The sequence below is a fragment of the Coloeus monedula genome (genome assembly GCF_965178545.1).
Source record: "Coloeus monedula genome assembly, chromosome: 4".
In the NCBI taxonomy this organism is placed as follows: domain Eukaryota; kingdom Metazoa; phylum Chordata; class Aves; order Passeriformes; family Corvidae; genus Coloeus; species Coloeus monedula.
This window is the reverse complement of record NC_138784.1, coordinates 41,560,066-41,578,402: the sequence shown is the minus strand read 5'-3', so window position 1 is coordinate 41,578,402 and position 18,337 is coordinate 41,560,066. Positions and strand designations below refer to the sequence as shown.

General features: G+C 41.6%; 1 protein-coding gene across 2 annotated transcripts; it reads left to right on the top strand.

The window, feature by feature from the left end:
• Positions 1 to 591: 591 nt before the first annotated feature.
• On the top strand, positions 592 to 16,585 carry SLC35E3 (solute carrier family 35 member E3). Of its 2 annotated transcripts, XM_082280686.1 has the most exons (5): positions 592 to 1,025; positions 1,113 to 1,223; positions 2,746 to 2,904; positions 3,837 to 3,919; positions 4,379 to 6,872. In XM_082280686.1, the coding sequence occupies exons 1-5, from the start codon at positions 636 to 638 to the stop codon at positions 4,563 to 4,565; spliced, it is 930 nt and encodes a 309-aa protein (XP_082136812.1). In that variant the 5' UTR covers positions 592 to 635; the 3' UTR covers positions 4,566 to 6,872. The 2 variants fall into 2 exon arrangements, with proteins under 2 accessions (XP_082136812.1, XP_082136813.1); XM_082280687.1 differs by lacking the exons at positions 2,746 to 2,904; positions 3,837 to 3,919; positions 4,379 to 6,872 and adding an exon at positions 15,992 to 16,585.
• The last annotated feature ends 1,752 nt before the right edge of the window (positions 16,586 to 18,337 follow it).

Below are 18,337 nucleotides of genomic sequence, written 5' to 3'. Positions count from 1 at the left end.
AGCAAAAGTGAGGGCTTACTTCCAGCCCTTCAGAAGAGAAGGCAGCCTTGTTTCATGGCTTTGTGCTCTTCTCCTGTACATTAAGAAGTTGCTAAAATGCTGATGAAATCCTGAACCACAGGAAAGATGATCATACTTTGAAACCCCCGTTCGAGATTTTGTAGTTTATATTGAAAGCTTGTCCTTTACACGTGTAAACACACGTTTAGCTGCCTCTCCCTTAACAAGACGCAGTGCAGAGGACACGTAGTGCAGTTAGGCAAGGACCTTGGCTCCTTTGCCCAAGTCGGTGTCTTTTGACACCCAACAGAGAATGTACTTCGTGCTGTACATCTGTACATACAATTACGTGTTTGTGTTTACGAAAATGCCCTGTCCGGTTGTGGAGAGGTACTTGTGGCTTGGAGCCGAGGTGCGTTTCTGCCCATCGGGGGCTGTCGGGCAGGAGCTGGGGGCACACACACACACACACACAGACACGCGCTGTTCCCCCAGCCCTCGCTGCCGCCCGGGCCGGGCGGGCGGAGCCGTTCGGGGCGGGCGGGGCCACCGGAAGGCGCGAGCCCACGTGTCCCGGCGGGGCGGGGAGGCGGCGGCGGGCCCGGTGCGCGGGCGGCCGCCGGGCTGCCTCAGCCATGGGCTGGCTGCCGGCGCAGGGCCGGCTGGCGGCTGGGCTGCTGGTCAATCTGGCCGCCTCCATCTGCATCGTCTTCCTGAACAAGTGGCTGTACGTGCGGCTGGGCTTCCCCAACCTCAGCCTCACCCTGGTGCACTTCGCCATCACCTGGCTCGGCCTCTACTTGTGCCAGGCACTCGGCGCCTTCTCCCCCAAGAGCCTCCAGCCCGCGCAGGTGCTGCCGCTGGCGCTCAGCTTCTGCGGCTTCGTCGTCTTCACCAACCTCTCTCTGCAGAGCAACACCATCGGTACCTACCAGCTGGCCAAGGCCATGACCACGCCGGTCATCGTGGTCATCCAGAGCGTGGCTTACGGCAAGACCTTCCCTCTGCGGATCAAGCTGACCCTGGTGAGGAGGCGGCGGGCTATGGGGAGCGGGGAGGGGCGACGCTGAGGGCAACGACCCTGCCTAAAACGGCCGTGTCCACCTCCACAGGTCCCCATCACACTGGGTGTTTTCCTCAACTCCTACTACGACGTGAAGTTCAGCGTCCTGGGGATGGCGTTCGCCACCCTGGGCGTCCTGGTGACCTCCCTGTACCAAGTGGTAGGTATCGGCTCGGGAGCGGTGGGGTGGTTGGGCTTCAAGATGCTGCCCCTCGGTTTGATCGCCTTTAAGGAGCACCCAGCCTCCCAGGAAACGCTCCGTGCTCCGGTATTTGTTTTTTAAAACCCCACCAAATTATGATAATCCACCATAACCCCTGATAAATTAAGGAATTGATCGTCCTTGCTGCTAAAAATTGAGGTGTCATCTTTAACGTGAGCATTACTTTCAAGGGGTGAAGATTGCTTTAGCGGTAAAACTCCTTTTTTCCTAGAGGGAACAGATGTTCTCCTTGCTGAAGCAAGTGCCTTGCGTTTGAGCTTTTTCCCTAGAAAGGATGTTTTCCAGTCCTTCAATCCCATGGTTTATCCTTGAGCTATTTACATTTTATCAGTATCCTTCTTCAGTTTCGACTATACACGTTCTAAGGTGGTTTTGTAGAGGGTGGATTAATACATAAATACCATACAACCTTTCTGGATGATTATGGTTGAAAAAATTGTTATGTCCGAGGACTGCCTCAGCCCTTTCTGCTGTAACATTGTACTGATAGCTCACCCGATTTGTTATTGACCATGACTGTAAGAGCCTCCTAAATTAGAAACCCCTGTCATGTTGATGTGATAGATTTAAACGTGAATTTCTTTGTACGAGGTGTACTGTGCCTCCAAAAAAAGTGAGGGCTCTTTGACCCATAGGCTGTAAGATGATAAATAATGGTCTCTTGTCCTGTTTTGGAGCAGGGGGAGGAAAGGTGCTGCATAATAACATTAAGTGATGATGTGTGTACTGGAGAAATAATGGTACTTGGGCAAAATTATATAGATAAAAAAACCTGAACAAGTTTATATGTTGGAATCCATGTCACCAGTTATTGTGATTTAAGAAGTATTAAACGTCATTCTTCAGCACAACATAAAGATGTGTCTTTTTGGCTGTAACATCTTCATAGCCATAGATAAGTAATATTTGTGAAAGCATGCAACCTTGAAAATTGAAGTGAGAGTCGATTATAATCAATATTGAAATGAAATCTATTAAATCTGGAATAAACTGATAAAAGAAAGACAAATGTGTACCGGTTTTGTTAGCTTGTATGTACAGGAAAATGAGAAGAAAGGAACAGAATCCAGCCCCTGCTTAGGCAAGGATACTCAGCTCCAACACAGACAGGGTCTGGAATTTGTGTTGAGAAGGGGAGCTGGTATTTTCTTCCCAGCTCTGCTACCTTTTTGTTCTTCCTCTAGTACGATGCTTTACCCGCAGGCTATGGGAAAAGGAAAGTTTAGGCACTCTTTTCACTGCCCCTGCATACGATTTTCTCCTCTCACGGGTTTTTCACTTGAAAGAGACAAACACATGGGACCTCCAGTGAGGCAAAGTTGAGGCTCAACACCCTGTTTAAATAGTGTTGTCCACGTGAGACTCCCTCTGTGTTAGTAGCCAGTTTGCTTTTGCTGAGATTTTTCAATTTATGGGGGTTTTTTTCCTCATGTTTAACAGTTTTCTCTTTTGGTTTTAGTGGGTAGGCGCTAAGCAGCATGAGTTGCAGGTAAACTCTATGCAGTTGTTGTACTATCAGGCACCAATGTCCTCAGCTATGTTGTTGTTCATCATACCCTTCTTCGAGCCAGTCTTTGGAGAAGGGGGAATATTTGGGCCCTGGACGCTTTCTGCTGTGGTAAGGCTTTTGACTTTATTTAAATAATTATCACTGAGGTAGTTAAATTTGATAGTAAGATCTGTTTCTTTGTGAAACAGATTTTTGTACAGCTGTTGGCTATGGTGAGATGACAGGGGCATGTGCAGGACAAATAGCCCCTTGTTGAGTCTGCCCCACTTTCTCTGAGAGGAATGAGTCTGTCAATTGATTTATCTCCTTATTTTTGTTTCTATTTAAAGGGCATCTGAACAACAGGAAAATCTTATCAAAATCCAGAAGCTTCCCCTCCTGTATTAAGTTCTCTAGTTCTAGCTTTGACTGTCCACTCAGAGAAAGACAGTCACAGGTTCTCTTCTGTGCAAGGATGACAACATTGTTTGTTGTTGGCTGAACCATTGAATTGGTTGTTCTCTAGAATTAGTAGTTTATTTTCACCAAGACTGTAACTTCTCTCCGTATCCTTCTGTCCAAAAAAGAGCCAGTGGCATATTCTTTCTACTGCTGATTGTGCCCCTCAGTGATGGGTCATTTCTTGTAGCACTGCAGTTTATGAATGGGATAGCAAGTATTGACAGTAATAAAATCAGATATTTTGCTAAAATAGTTTTTGTTGTGACCATAAATAAGACTGTATCTCAAAGTTGAAGAGTACAACCTCTGTGTGAATGAGTATCCAGATTGTCCAAATCACTTTTAAATGTTCGCCAAGAGTAAAGGAGAAAAGGCCTGTGGCTCTGTCAGTGTATATTTATGGACGCCATACCCTGAACTGCTTATACACATCACCAGGGTCTGTACTGATTTGAAGCTATTTCTATTTTTGTTCTCCATATGTTTTTCCTGCCTGATATTTTGCATTTGAAAGTAAATGAAACTAAATAAATAACTTGGAATGTATCTACAAATAGCCAAAAGCGAGTCAGATACTGACTGTGTCCATTAATCCACAGATAATGGTACTGCTGTCTGGAATAATAGCCTTTATGGTAAACTTGTCCATTTACTGGATCATTGGAAATACGTCACCTGTCACGTATCCTTTGTAACATTAGTCATTTCTCCTGTTTCCAGATTAATTATGTTGGAATTCATTTGGGCTGATTTCTGTGGGAAAATTGTTTGATAACCTTCCTGGTTTATTTTAAATGAAGAAACTGGAAAAGCATGTTCATGTTTAGTGTATTTTTTCCTTTGTTTGGGGTTTGTATAGGTAATGGTTGTTAACTTGCTGACCTTCATACCTGCAAGGAATATTATCTCACGCTTCAGCTGCCTTGAGGAAGTGTTGGCATGTCCATCAGACTGGAGTGTACAGTGAGTGAAAGGCTTTAGGTGGAGGTTAATACAGCCACAGAGATCGGGGAAAACTGTATGAGTTGGAGTCAGCACTGTGTACCATTGCATGCTTTGTGTGGAACTAAAAAAAATTCCAAGTGTTTCTTTTTACAAAAAATAATACTGGTGTTGGCTGTTATCCTTAACAGATGTCTAGGTATAACATGTTTGGACATTTCAAGTTCTGCATCACCCTCCTGGGAGGGTGCCTCTTATTTAAGGATCCATTGTCTGTTAACCAAGGCCTTGGGATTCTGTGCACACTGTTTGGCATTTTAGCCTACACCCACTTCAAGCTTAGTGAGCAGGAAAGCAATAAGAGTAAATTGGTCCAGCGTCCATAGAGCAAGAGTTTCTGAAGACTGTTGTGAAGGAAAATAAGTATTTAAATATGCATTGATTTTAGAATGCACAAAATTGCCTCATCCATTTAGATCTATGGTTTTAGTTTAACTGCCAGGATTGTTTTCCTGTAACTAAACCAAACAAACTGAAGGATGTAAAATACTGGGGTTTTGCCATCTCAGTCTGTCCTATCATTTTCATTAAATTAAAACAGTAACTTAAAAGAGAAAAAGGCACACTTCAAATTGCTGTGGAAATTGTACTGAAGTAATTATATTTTTTTGCATACCAAATGAGATCATGATGGCTACAGTTACAATACAGAGAGAGAGAAAGAAAAAGAATCCTGTCTCTGTGATCAAGCCAGTATTGCTGTTGTGAAGAAACTTGGAGGCACTTTTATGCAGCATGAAATGATGCTTCCTCATTTTTGTCTGATGAACAATGAAGAGGGAAACATACTTTGTCCGTCATTTTAAAAAAAGGCTGCCAGACTCATTTCTATTTCTTGTATGTGCTTCTTTACCTGTGTTTGGCTTCAACAGAGGGATAGATTTTTAGATGGAGAAAGTAGATAAAATTACAGGTGAAGAGGAAAGCAGAAAACTTGAAGCCACAGGCCAAGCTGTGGAAAAGTAAGAAATCTGATGTAAACAGCTCATCTTAATTTTTACTTTTAATTTTTCAGGACATTAATGAAGTAATTAACGCTTTGAAAAATTTTGTTACTGTTTTATAATTTTCTCTGTGCCAAAACCAAGACTTTACACAAGATCTTGTAAATACTTGTAAGCCTAATAAAATCTCTGGCTTTGTGGTAGTAACCTAATGTTTTGCAGCTCTTGCACACAGACACCCATGCTAAAAACATATTTCAGAGAAGGCTTCAGAAAGGTCACCATCTTTAATGGGAGTGAAGGTTGCCCAGTTCTCTCTCTTGCCTTCAGCACCACCTCCCTTGCTCCCATGCCTTTCCCCAAGAGTTACCTTGGGTGGGATCTGCAGGTTTGTCTGTTTTCATTGTTTTAGGGGAGAGGCCATGGGGCTGTCTGGACAATGCTGAGTGTGAGGAAGCATTTCCTCAACAGACAGTCATGGGCAATGTATCTGAATGACTAAAGAGTGCAAGGTGGGACCTGCTTCTGCTCTAATTTAAAAAATGCTTTGAAATGATTTTATGACAGTATCAGGCACTTATTTTGACAACGTGGATGGAAAAAGTTCAGTGCTGTTCTAGTTAAAAAAAGGAAAGAAAAAATAACTGCTTTCTGTAAATCTGGTGAGAACATATGTTCACTAGATTTGCAGGGTTAGAATTTAATTGCAGTATCTTAATCCTTACATGTTGGGGTTTGTTTTGTCTTCATCTACCCCTATCAGATTTAAAGAGGGGAATTCTGTGGACAAAACCAAGTATTTTAAGTTTTGCAGCCACTGACAGAAATAATATTTAGTTCCTCTAAGCTTTTTACAATAGAAGTAAGAAGTCTTTATGATGGAAACAATGCAACTTTTCTCAAGTTTGTAAATTATTTATTCTGTTACAGAGTTCTTGATTTAAGAAAAAGTTATTCCTCTGTGTAACCTAAGTTTACACTGTAACACTCTATATCATTTCAAAGTTACAAATACCTGAATAATTTTTCATCTTTACCAACAGTTTCTTGGACATTGTACTGGTCCAAGGATAATTTTTTAAATACATTTTTACAGATCTGTATAATTAGTTTAAAAATACAGCCTGGACTACTGGAAGATGTGTTCAGATGGTCAAGCTCTGGATGCATATCCTTCAGTATGTACATTGAGAAAGCCATTTGCATTAATTTGTGCTGTGCACAAGTCCTTTTGAGATGTAGATAGACTGCAGAAAACCAGCTAGAAAACAACTGAATTATATGCCTGTATGACAAAAATATTTGAGATGAGATGGATGTAAATATATATATATATAAAGTGGTAGAATGAACTAAACAACCAAGTCTGGAAATACAAAAGACTCCTTAAGGAGAGGAGCAGATCTGCAAGAGAAAGTTAACAGCATCATTAAAAAAGTACATTGTAAGTATCTGGTGCTGGAAGGTATGTGTGTGGGAGTCACTTAAGTGATGTGATTTTTTTTCATGCATTCAAGAACTCTCTTTTGAGATTTACTTGTTGTATCTAATAAATAAAGTATCTTGAACTTTGTCATATGGTTCAAAATATTAAATCCAGGAGGCTTGTGTAATTGTGGGATAAATAGATCTTTGTATGTATTGGTTTTTTGGATACCACATGTAGGGTGGGAATAAATTTTTAATTATTTGTCTGATGCCTGCTTATTGCAGAAGAGAGGAGTTGTTCTTGTCTTTTTTCATCTTCTGTTTGAATTGCATAACTTTGGGGGTCTAGGTGTGTATAAGACAAAATGGTAGCACATGGCTTTCTTCCATATGAATGTGGCAGGGCATTTGAACATTTTGGAATCATGGCACAAATGAGGGAAACTTTAAATCCCGAGGTAAAACTGGAGTCATAAAAATTACTGTTAATTACTTGCTTATTCTAGTTTTTACTACATCACTTGAATGCGTTTTCCTGCTAACTATGTGCATTTCAATCAGTTTTGTCTTTCCTGAAAGAGAAATCAGAGACTTGCCATCTTCAGCAATGTGTAGTCATCACCCTGTGTGAGCTGTTGCAATTGGAGCTGTACCATACACACCCTGGTGTTTGCTTTCTGCTTTTCATTTTACTTTATATTCTATATATGACTAAACTGTGGTAGCAGGATAGGCTTTGGTCCTTTTCTGCCATGTAGTGCTTTGCTGCTATATTAGCATTCTTTTCTTTAAAAAGCTACCGTTCATGTAGTTCGAATGGAACTGTAGCTATCAAGATGAATTTAAAAATGAGAGCAGATGATTCTGATTAAAATGTGAGTGACTGGCAGTAAATTATCTAGCCTTGTCCCCAAAAACGCTTTAGAACAACATGCACAAGATTTTCCCATTTTACCCAAAGCAATAGGAAATATATCTTCATTTAAGAGATGTAAAGCTCTGTTACCTTTAACTTTGGTAACTCTGCGCTTGTTTGACAGCTTTTGCATCAGGTTTTGTACAACTTGTTAAGTTCTTGCAGGCTCTGGGGCAGAGTGCCAGAGGAGTTTTCCTGTTGGTGGGTGAACAGCTGCTCTCTCAGGCTTGAGGTTGGAGACTGGTTTGCTGCTGTTACACGTATGAAAAGGAGGTTTGTCTTGCAGGAAGTCTACAACGTTCAGGACAGAACTGCAATTCAGCAGGACTGTATCCTCTCTGTCTCATTTAATGAAATGAATGCACAGCGATGGCCTGGGGCTAGAGCAACATTAAAACTTTGTTTAGGCTACCCATATTTTTTAATAAACTTTTTTTAAAACTTTAGTGGTAGTTGATGCTGGTTAAATTTTAAGGTAAAAGTCTCATTTTTATGATGTCTTGTTATATAAGAGTTTCAGAAAAGGGTTTTATAACATTTTGGAGTTCAGCTAATGTCTAACCCACGTCTGGTTTGTCAAATCTGCAAAATCTATCAAAAGATGCTGGATAGCTGGCTGTATATATCGATACAGCTGGGCTGCTGAGGAGGGGCCTGCTCTTGAGCAATGCTGGGCACTGGCACACTGTTAAGGTATTTAGCAGAATTATAAGGTATTATAAGAAACATACGGCCTGAAATTCACCAGCATTCTTGGGAAAGGAAAAAGGCTCACTGACTGGTGAGAGCTTTTTAACTTCCTGCTTTTAACCTTGCAGGGGAATTTGGAGAGCAGGCCTTAGTCCCCATATCACCTTTTGCATTTCTCCCAAGATGTCCATTTTGCTCCCAGTTACATAGTTACGTCTTACCTAGATTTTAAAAGAAACAGAGTTTGGATTAAAGACTTAACGGGTGTTTATGTTACAGGTTTTTTTCCCTCTTAAAATTTTATTTTAGCCTTTCAAAACTCAACTTCCCTGTTTAATGAGAAAACAAAAAATGGAGTATTATTTTTAATAAATGAAAGGCAACTATGTATATATAGTGAAGATATGTTTTGTTTAGCAAAGGAATTTCACTCTTCTAATTTTGAAGATGCAGTTCTTTGTTTTTCTACTGTTACAATCTGGCAGATGTAAAGAAGCACCAGCTTTTCTGCTTCATACAAATTCACTCTCTTCCTACAGGTACTCTCCCTCTGATCGAAGTCTCAGCCTTCCATTTGACAGCTCAGTTGTTGCAAACATGATTGGGATGTCAGCTACAGAGGGTTAAGAACACAAAGAAAGAAACTATCAGCAGGAGCTGATACAATCTTGGGTAATGAGAAATCCTCCTGTAAGACACAGAGACATCTTACCAAACAGGCCTGTGCTAAGCAGTAGGGAGAGGTGTGGGCTCATCTCTAGGCAGGTACTGCAAAGAATGCAAGAGCTAAATTGTTTGCATTCTTACTGTGCTGTAGTAGTTGGCAAATGTAGTATAAAGTAGTTTTTAATAATATAAAATTTAAAATACAAAGGCCATGCAAAAAAAAATAGCTGGATTCAGAGAGTATAAAATCTTTGCCAGGCTTGTTCCACAGCAGTGATTAACCTTCCTCGAGAGAAGGGAGCTATTGTTGTTCCTCCCCTGCTCCAATGATACTGGGCCTGGTGAAGGAGGGTTTGTGTTCCAGAAAGCTGCTCTGCTTTTTTTCAGCTGTATCATTTGGTCCAATGAAAACATATCAGCTCTCCCCTATGGGACTTCTCTCACTGACGTAGCTGTTTCTGCTTTTATCTGACTGGCTTGCATCGTTCTCCTGTCTTCCTTGTGTGTGTAAAACAACCTGAAAGGTCTAATGGAGCTAACGATTCTGTTCTGTGATGCTGTGACCCTGGGGAGTAGAACATACTCCATTGCCTTGTGTATCTGCAGTGTCCAGTCAGCAGTAGGGAATCCAGCCCAGCCCAAGAGGTCATGGTTAAAATCTGCAGTACAAGGACTAAAGAAAGGGGAAATGTGATCCCTTTTCATTGGTTTAGCTGCCACGTAGATTCTAATACTTTGCAATTTTAGTTTTGTCATTTCCCTTTAGTAGGTGCATAAGAAAGCTACCTTTCCTGTTCCAGTCTGTCCTTTCTGTATAATTATGACACAGTTTATGGAATTCTGGAATTGAGATAGAAATTGTATCACTGCTCACATAAATACATTGACCTCACGCACTGCTGCTGGTTTTTTTCACATAGGGGCCCTTGTCTGCTTTCCAATCCAGAAAAAATTATTTGCTTAAAATACAGGAGTAGTCAGGTTAACCTGAATTAAGGGGTAATTAGTCAGCTTGGGAGTTGCACATGCCTTCCCAGCTGTACTCGCTCAGTATCTAACAGGAACAATGTGCTGCCTTTATAATGGATAGGCAGGAACAGACATGGGCAGATTAAAAATAACGTAATTAAAGTAAGTTACGTATTTAGAAGCAAGTAGTGGGAATAACCCAAAGGCTGCTTGGAGGATTGGCATTGCAAAGATACTTTCTGATCTGTTTGTGGCTTCACTGGAACATGAATACAAGCCATTCATTTGAAGGCACATGTTTGTATTCAAGGAGCTCCAAGAAGTCCAGCATGGCTGTGTGGGTAACACACACATGCACGATGCACATGCAGGCTAAGCAGTGTGTCAGAGCAGGATTATTTTTAGAATCCTAGATGGCTGTGTCTCATCCAGGAAGTGCAGGGAGGAGATCTTTGATTGAAGAAGAGCATAAGAATGTAATTTTTAATGACCTTCGCAGAAAAAATTGTGGTTTTTTACTTTCTTACTAAGCAGAGATCGAGAAGCAAACTTGTTTAAAAGAACTGTGTTCTGAAGCACAGGGAATATTCATGGTTACTGAGACCATAGAATAGAAGTGGTTGTGACTAAAGAAAAAAAGTGAGACAATGGATTAAGAAACAACTGAGAAGAGTAAACAGCACATACACATCTAGGCAGGTTTTTAAATATAAGGTCTAAATTTAGATGCTTAACTCCACCATTAGGCAGCTCAATAACAGGGACAGATTTGTCAGTGTGAATTTCTTCTCTTTCAATAGAACTTAATAGAGAATGGCATTGGTTCAGCATTTTCCGAAAGGAAGCTGCAAAATTGACAAGTTTGACATTTTTGTCTCCAACTTAATTAGGTGTGCTACTTGACCAAGAAACTGATTCCTTGTTCTGTTTCCTTACTCTGCCCATAATGTTTTTAATCCTCCTTACTCTCTGGGGAAAAGAAACCATTTGTGCACTTTATTTTCTAACTAGAGTGACTGAATCAGTTTTGTTTTGCAATATAACTAAGTTGTGTATTAAAAACTTGGATTAAGATCTTCTTAATCGGGTTTCTGTCTTTGAGCTGAATGGAAAAAGCCTCTCCAGCTCCTATTATACAGCATCAACTGTTGTGAAAGAGATGCTTCTCTCCAGGGAGTCCAAAGTAATGTTAAGATCTTCTGGGATCCAAGGTGGTTACTTGTTAAGTGCATTTCTTGTGGTGGTTCGTCAGAAAATGGTTTTTTATTTGTTAACGCAGTTGAGACAAGAAACTGACAGTGGTGATCACACACCCTCCAGGAAATTATGATACATTTCTGAAAACACACAATCTTGTTTTTCTGAGTGTTAAGGTGGTTCTTCTGATCAGGACTAACAATGTACCAATGGTTTTCAGCTAGTATTCCCCAGAGACCCACTTCTTCAACTTTTCTTCAGGCACAGTTTGTGTATGACTTTAGTGTATAAGTAAAAAAAGAGAAAAATATCATATAGATGTAGTAGATTTTTTTCCCAAACAAAGCCTGAGCAAAACTTTTCCACAAAACATGTTCCAGTTCATTAATAGCTTTGTCTCTATTGGGATGGACACGTAAACCTTAATTCTATAGCCCTAAACCTAGAGTCTCAAAGAGTTCCAGCTGACAGCAGTGTGAATGGACCACATGGGAGGTTGGCACTGAGCTGGGATTGCTGAGCACCTGAACCTAGCTGGTTTTACAGAAATAGATGCAAGGTTACAGAACCAGCTGTATTTGGGTGTTATTCAGACCTTATCTTGGATGCAAGACAGAAATTTAAATTCAGAAACTTGGGGAACTTAGCAGATGTAGTTGAAGACATGCTCCTAGCACACATCATATGAGATGGCAGCATCACTGGAATGTCATGTTCCTGCTTAAAGGCACAAGTCCCGTTTCTCCCATAGACCCAGCCTGGGCATTTGCTTCTGCCCTTGATCTTGTCTGAACTGGGAAGTTTATATGGCCCTCTGCTGGCAGAATAGCCACGACTGGCTACAGAGCAAGTCGATGCCTTCTTGCGCCGGCAGGCAAGTTTCCGTGCTGGGACAAGGGGGAAGAGTGACGCCCCACGGCTGGAAACAGGATGGAGGGAAGCGGGGCAGGGCGGGAGGCGCCTCGCTCCATGGGCCGGATGTAACGTCAACGCGCCCAGACTCGGAAGGCAGGTTTTGAAGGAGAAAGTGTCACACATAAACGAAGTGGTGAGAAAACACTGTTTTCATATACAGGTACCAGCCGCTCAGACAGAAGCCCTCAAAGAGCTTCTTATAAGCACTCAACATATTTATGAGCCTATAAGTGATCTTGAAGTGTTTGGGAGACTGGCCCTGAGCCTCAGTGGCTTGCTTCCTGCCTCTGCAGCCTCCTGTGGACTGGCAGTTCTCTATTCCCCTTGTTCCCTGTCTAAAGGGAAGATCTTTGGAACGTAAATTGTATGTTGATCCTATTTTTCAGTGTGCTTTATTTAGCTGAACCAGTCTGTGCTACATCATCTGTTTCTGCTTCTTTGATAGCCTGTAGTAATTCACTGGGTGTCACACAAATCACTGGGATATTATTTTTAAAGGCTGGTTAATTTTCTAATCAGTTACTTGTCCCTAAGCAAGCCAGGATTTAAATGCCTTCAAGTTAAGTATTCTCAGTGTTTTCATTGAGTGTTAAAGTAAGAAAAGCAAGTCCCTCTGTCTTCAGAGTTTCCTTTTAAAAATGAATGTAAAACAGCATATGCAAAGATGTCTGAGGAAATTATTTTATGATGTGATGTCCTTATTGTCTAATGAGATTTAAATTCGGGATGCTAGGAATGATCGAGATGAATAAAAACTTATGTAAAAACTCCGGTACAAAAGTGGTTTGGCGGGATTGGATTGTAGTAGAGGAAGCCAGAGACACTGGGCTCAAAAGAGGGCTTGCTTGCATTGGAAACTGGAACCAGGATCTAGTAAAAATGGAGAGCTGATATGCATATAAAATGTAGATAAAACCATACAGTTGTCTTAGTTTTATTGCAGTCATCATTTTGGTCATGCATGAAATAATTGTATGGCTGCATGAACCAAAAGGACTCAGTCTGTGTGCAGAGGTGGTGTGTGACAGTACTGCTCCCCAGCTACCTCAGGCTTCTGCTTTTCCAGAGACTATTGCCCTTTTCCTGTCTGTGTCAGCAAAGAGAATGTGTGCCCATGCTGTGGTCTCCCTTGGATACAATCCTTTGAGTATCAGTTTAACATGCCAGACTGAGAACTGAGATGTGGGTAGTGATCCTGTCACCGAGGCTGTGGGAAAAACACAAACTCCCCAACAACATCTTTTCATTGTTAGAGAATCAAGGCAGTACTTTATTCTGGCAACAATGTTATTTCGGCCAGGATGTCCAATAGAAATTATTTCGTCCACACATGCCCGGGTTGTGCAGTGAAAATCATTCCATCCAAAATGGTTCTTCACCAGACTTTTCACATATTTATACAGACAAATCCCAAAGAAATTCACGTTCTTTGGTCTTAAATTACACAATTCTTAGTATTCGATTTCCTATTGGTTATTGATCCCTTTGCCTTCGATGCTAATTTGGTCCTCATTCTTCGGTTCTCTTAGCGATCTTTTCTCTGACCAGGTGTCTCCGACGGCACCGGGGGAGGGAAGGGAAAATGGGGGTAATGTTCGTTAATGTTCGCTCATCTCCTGTGTATCTTCTGGCTACTCCCAGTCTGCAGAGGTTAAGCTCATCAGACTTCACCCGGTGAACAGCATCTTTTGAAGAGAAGCTTCAATTCCCCTCCCCCTGGGCAAAGGCGAACAAACCCCTGACTAAAGTTACATAAAAAATGTTAGAAGTTGTATCATTTCCAACAATCCCTCCAACTTAAATTGTGTTGCAAAGGCAGTAACTTTTGCTCACAAAGTCCCAAAAACAGCAGAAGGGAGTGATATCTTGAGCTGGAGCAACTTGCTAGAGCTGCTTGATATCTGCCCAAATGGAATGCAAAATACGCAGCTGAGACATGCTTTCTACAGATTTCAAGATGTATATTTTCAAATCAGCTTTCACAGTAAAGAACACGTTCAGTTTGAAGTACAGAGAAAATGAGTTATAAAACACAACGGCCTGCAAATTACCATCAGAAGTGTCTTCTTTCGTAGTATCAACACAACCCATCCTGCAACCTTTGGGCTCCTTTGCAACACAGGAAAAGCTGGCTTGGAGTAGCTGAAGTAATTATCAGTGCTAACATGCACACTTTGCTTCTCCCTAAGTAACTGGGAATATGGTCCCAGTTCTAACTGGTTTATCAGCCCAGGTGACTGATACAGGAGATAATATTCAAGGTGTGGTTAGATGATAAGGAAAAGACCACTGAATGGCTCCCTGCCTTCAGAAGGAGTTATTTCCCCATTTCCATCTCCAATCTCTGCTTCCAGCTGTGTGTTCCTGCTGCTTTCTTTACGATGTCTTATGTAGTCTTGATAAAGCAAGTTGACATACTAGCAGCAAATACAAGTAAATATCCTGCTGTTGAATCAGCTAAATCTGTGGTGAAATGAGCCAAAGCCAGTTCAAAGAAATAGTTGGCTTCGAATGCACAGCTCCTGGCAAGGCCATTGTTTCACCAGGGCATTAGATAAGCTCAGGACATTCTTTAGGTGAGCCCATTCAAATGATGGGCTCAGCTGCATCATCAAACACTATAAGGAGGCTGAGGCAATCCAACACCACACTTCTTCCAAAAAAGTTCTCACCATCAGCTTGCAACCGTAAGTGAGGAGAACGGAACATCCCTCTCGAAGTGGTGTGCTCTGAAATCAGCCAAGCTTAATGTAATCTTCCTCCCCAGTAATGCTGCTAAGATAGCTGAAGCAGATCCCACCTTTTCCCTGCCTGTCTGCTGCCATTCCATGATGTCCTGGGCCAGCTACTCTGTAGCTGTTCGGGACTGTCTCAGGGAACTGATCTACAGAAAAAAAAGCATTATTTCTCAGGTGTGCCAGGTCACTTTATCCCCTTTATACCATAAGTGCATAAATAACAGAGGGGGCAGCAAGCGGATGGAAGAAATGGATGGGAACTGATCTCTCTGAAGTAACATGCCACCAAACCCTTTACAAAGGGATGCATGCTGAGTCTTCATTATCTTGCCATTAAACACAACCATTTTAGTGTGGCCATGCAGCTGAGTAAGCCCCACAACTGCTACATTTCTTGAGCAGAGAAGGTAATGTGGCTGATTAAGGATCAGAGAGAGGGTAAGACAGACCCAAGTCAATGATTCTCTGCAGGTCTACCTATACCCCATCCAATAAGAAAGAGGAAATTAGATATTGTGGTATCCCCTGCATTGAATGAGTTAAAGATCAGGATTGGCAGTTATCTGCCAAAAAGGATGGTCTGTATTCTAACAGACTCTCTTCACTAGATATGGAGGAAAACAAGTGGTTTTGAGAATCTTTTTGAAACTGTATTTTGGCATGAAAACCAGATCTGTGTTCTCAAATGTCTCACTGCAGTGCATTTCAGGGTCGGTTTGTGTGAGGTTTGTTTTGCTTATGTGAGGAAACTGCAGCCTGTCCTCTGACAGCAAAGGCACAATGCAGCAATATCTTGCAGTCCCACAACAGTGGATTTGGGATTTTTCCCTTGTGAGAGTAGCACTACACGGTATATTTCTCTCAAGGTGTCCTACCCTCTGGCCTTGGCTCATGTTGTTACATGGACAACATGTTGTTAAGATAAATAAGGTAGGTCAGAAGTCAAAGCCCAGCGCCTGCTTATCTCTCCAAGTACACAAACAAACACAGAAGGAATGGCCAAATTATTTTTAAATTACAAAGGTGATTTAAACTAAGATATTAGGATGGATATTGCAAAACCAGCTGAATGAAGGAATACCAAAAGTCCGTGCACTTGCTTTTTGTGGAGGCAAGAGATAATTGAAATACTAATGCTTCAACGGAACCAAACAAAGCACAGAACAATATTTTGCATGGCTTCATCATCTGCAGTCAGAGCTTAGTTTGTGTCCTGCTTTTCCAGGGGTATCAATGGGTTTGTGCGACTTTATGCATTAATTCCAAGAACCTTTTTCTGCATGCTGTAGGTGGAAAAAAAACCCTTTTCTGCACCAGATGGCGCAACCACCAGCGAACCTCCCCTGACAAACCTCCTGCCGGGGTCAGCAGGGCGGGGGCTCTCAGTCCCAAGGCTCCGAAACTGCACTGGTGACTGTAAGAAAACTGCATTGGTGACTGTAAGACCGGCTAATGGAATCAGGGCAGGTGGCAGAAAAACAAGTTCAGTGGCACCCACAGCCTTCAAAATTAATATATCATTTGGCTTATTACTTCGTCTCCCTCTCATCAAATACTACCTTCCTGATAAAGGCTCTGGATGTTATCCTGATCTGTACTGCCTACTGGTACTTAGAAAGAAGTTTCAATTTGTAAAGCAGCTGGGGTGGGGGATTTCCCTTAATTTTCCTGTTTCATATTTAGTTTAAAAAAAAAAATTATTCTGGTAACAAAACCAAGTCATGGACTTGGACAAGAACTACCTGTTACTTCTTCAAATGTCTCTAGTGCAGCTAGCCCCATCACAGTCCTCCTTAGGCTAATGCATGCCGCATATTGGAAACCACTACCAGCTGGCTTTCAGGTGGAAGTTATGAAGAATTAAAACTTTACAATAAAAGAAGAAAAGCAGAGTGTGAAATATATGGATATTAAAACACTTTTTTAAAAGGAGCAAACCCTCTTGCTATATGCGTCTTTATTGATTAAATTCTACAAACATTTTCACCTATAACTACCAAAAATCAGGACACATAAAAGTAATTGCAGAGTAGTTTGTGAGCTCTTTGTATGAAACTACTTTTTATATCTCTAGAGAGTGTATGTGTATATATATAAAATATACTGTGGAAATAATAACAAAATCTGAAAAGCGGAAATGACATGGAAGACAGAAAGAGACACAGAATATGCAAGTACTGGGAAGAAAACACCGTTGAAGGTGTTCAGGAAATTCAGAGGTGAATGTGAAAAAGAAGCTCAAGACAGTGCTGGTCATCCCAACCAGTGTCAGGCACCTGAACTGCAGGATGCCCAAGTTCTACTTTCTTAGTGTTTCTTACCGCAGATGTGAGAACGTAAAACACGTGTGAGAGCTTTTTCTTTGACCCAGGGGGAAAACATGGCATTTTCCCTTGATTTCTGTGACTGTCACGTTCCAGGGCCTTGGAACCCAGCTTGGAACAAGCAGGTGAACCATCAATGCTGTTGCAGTTGAACTGTGCTGCATCTCTGTGGGTCACCAAACTCCTCCCAGGAACACCCAGTTCTACACCAGTTCTCTCCTGAGTGCGGTGCTGAACTTGCTATTCCCTTGCTCCACAGAGAAACAGTTTCTGTTTCAGTGTCATGAATGTGCTCCTTACTTACCTGCCATTGTTTCATGTTTGTGTTTAAACAAGTATTACCTCACAGGCAGGCAACTGGGCACTGTAAAAAACTTCCCTTTCTTGGCAACAAGTTACTGCATAGCAGCTACTGGGTGCTGAGGTGACTTATGATCAGGATCCACGTGAGTGAAGAGAGGGCATATGCACAAAAGAAAAAAGACAGACTGGGTAAGAAATGTGTTTTTTCAGAACGATGACTTAGCAAGACGAATCAGTTTCTTTCAGGAGGTATATGGATCTATGCCTCATTTGAGGGGACATTTAACCTCAAGGAAACTCTTCTCAGCAAATCTACTTCCAAAGTGGGCTTCAGAATATACATCCAAGGTTGATAATTTAGCCCTGTTTGTGATGGCAACAAACTCTTGGAAACTACTCAAATTAACCTTGAGGGTTTCATGTTGAGGCTACCCCAGACACTATTGCCTCTAGTAAATGCTCCAAACTACTTGTCCAGACACTTGCACTGTTTTTTAACTGCATGGGCTACAGGCTGTATGCTGAAAGTTGTACTGTCGAAGCTGTGCTCTCAAACATAGAGAGCCAGCAGAAAGGTGACTTTGTAATTCATCAGTAAATCAATTCTATTAGGAAAAGAAGAGGGCTGAGGCTGTTGTCAGGAATGGATGGTTCATTCTGTGTCAAGTAAAATCATACACCAGTCAGTAAAACTGCATCATCCAAACTAAATTGTGGAGTGGACCACAAGAAGGTCTGCAAGGAAGGATGTTACAGACCCTGTGATCCAAAGCAAAGCATATATTCTTTGTATAACAGGGAGCTAGAAGGCAAGTATGGAATCATGCAGAGGAGATGTGGGCAAGTGGGTCGGCAAGACTGGGAGAATTCTGGGAGATAAATGACCAGGTACATAGAATGGGTCTGAGTTAAGAAGCTAGCTGTGTAATAAAATCCTTTCTGGGTTTTGTTGTTAGAAACAAACAGTTCAAGTAACAGCCGGACACTTAATTTATTGTCTTTTCCTCC

Bases quoted from the DNA above. Each gene is read 5' to 3' on its own strand.
- SLC35E3 (XM_082280686.1), top strand. From the start codon at position 636: ATGGGCTGGCTGCCGGCGCAGGGCCGGCTGGCGGCTGGGCTGCTGGTC. The intron at 1,026-1,112 runs GTGAGGAGGCGG...CCACCTCCACAG, and splicing joins TGCGGATCAAGCTGACCCTG to GTCCCCATCACACTGGGTGT. The intron at 1,224-2,745 runs GTAGGTATCGGC...TTTTGGTTTTAG, and splicing joins TGACCTCCCTGTACCAAGTG to TGGGTAGGCGCTAAGCAGCA.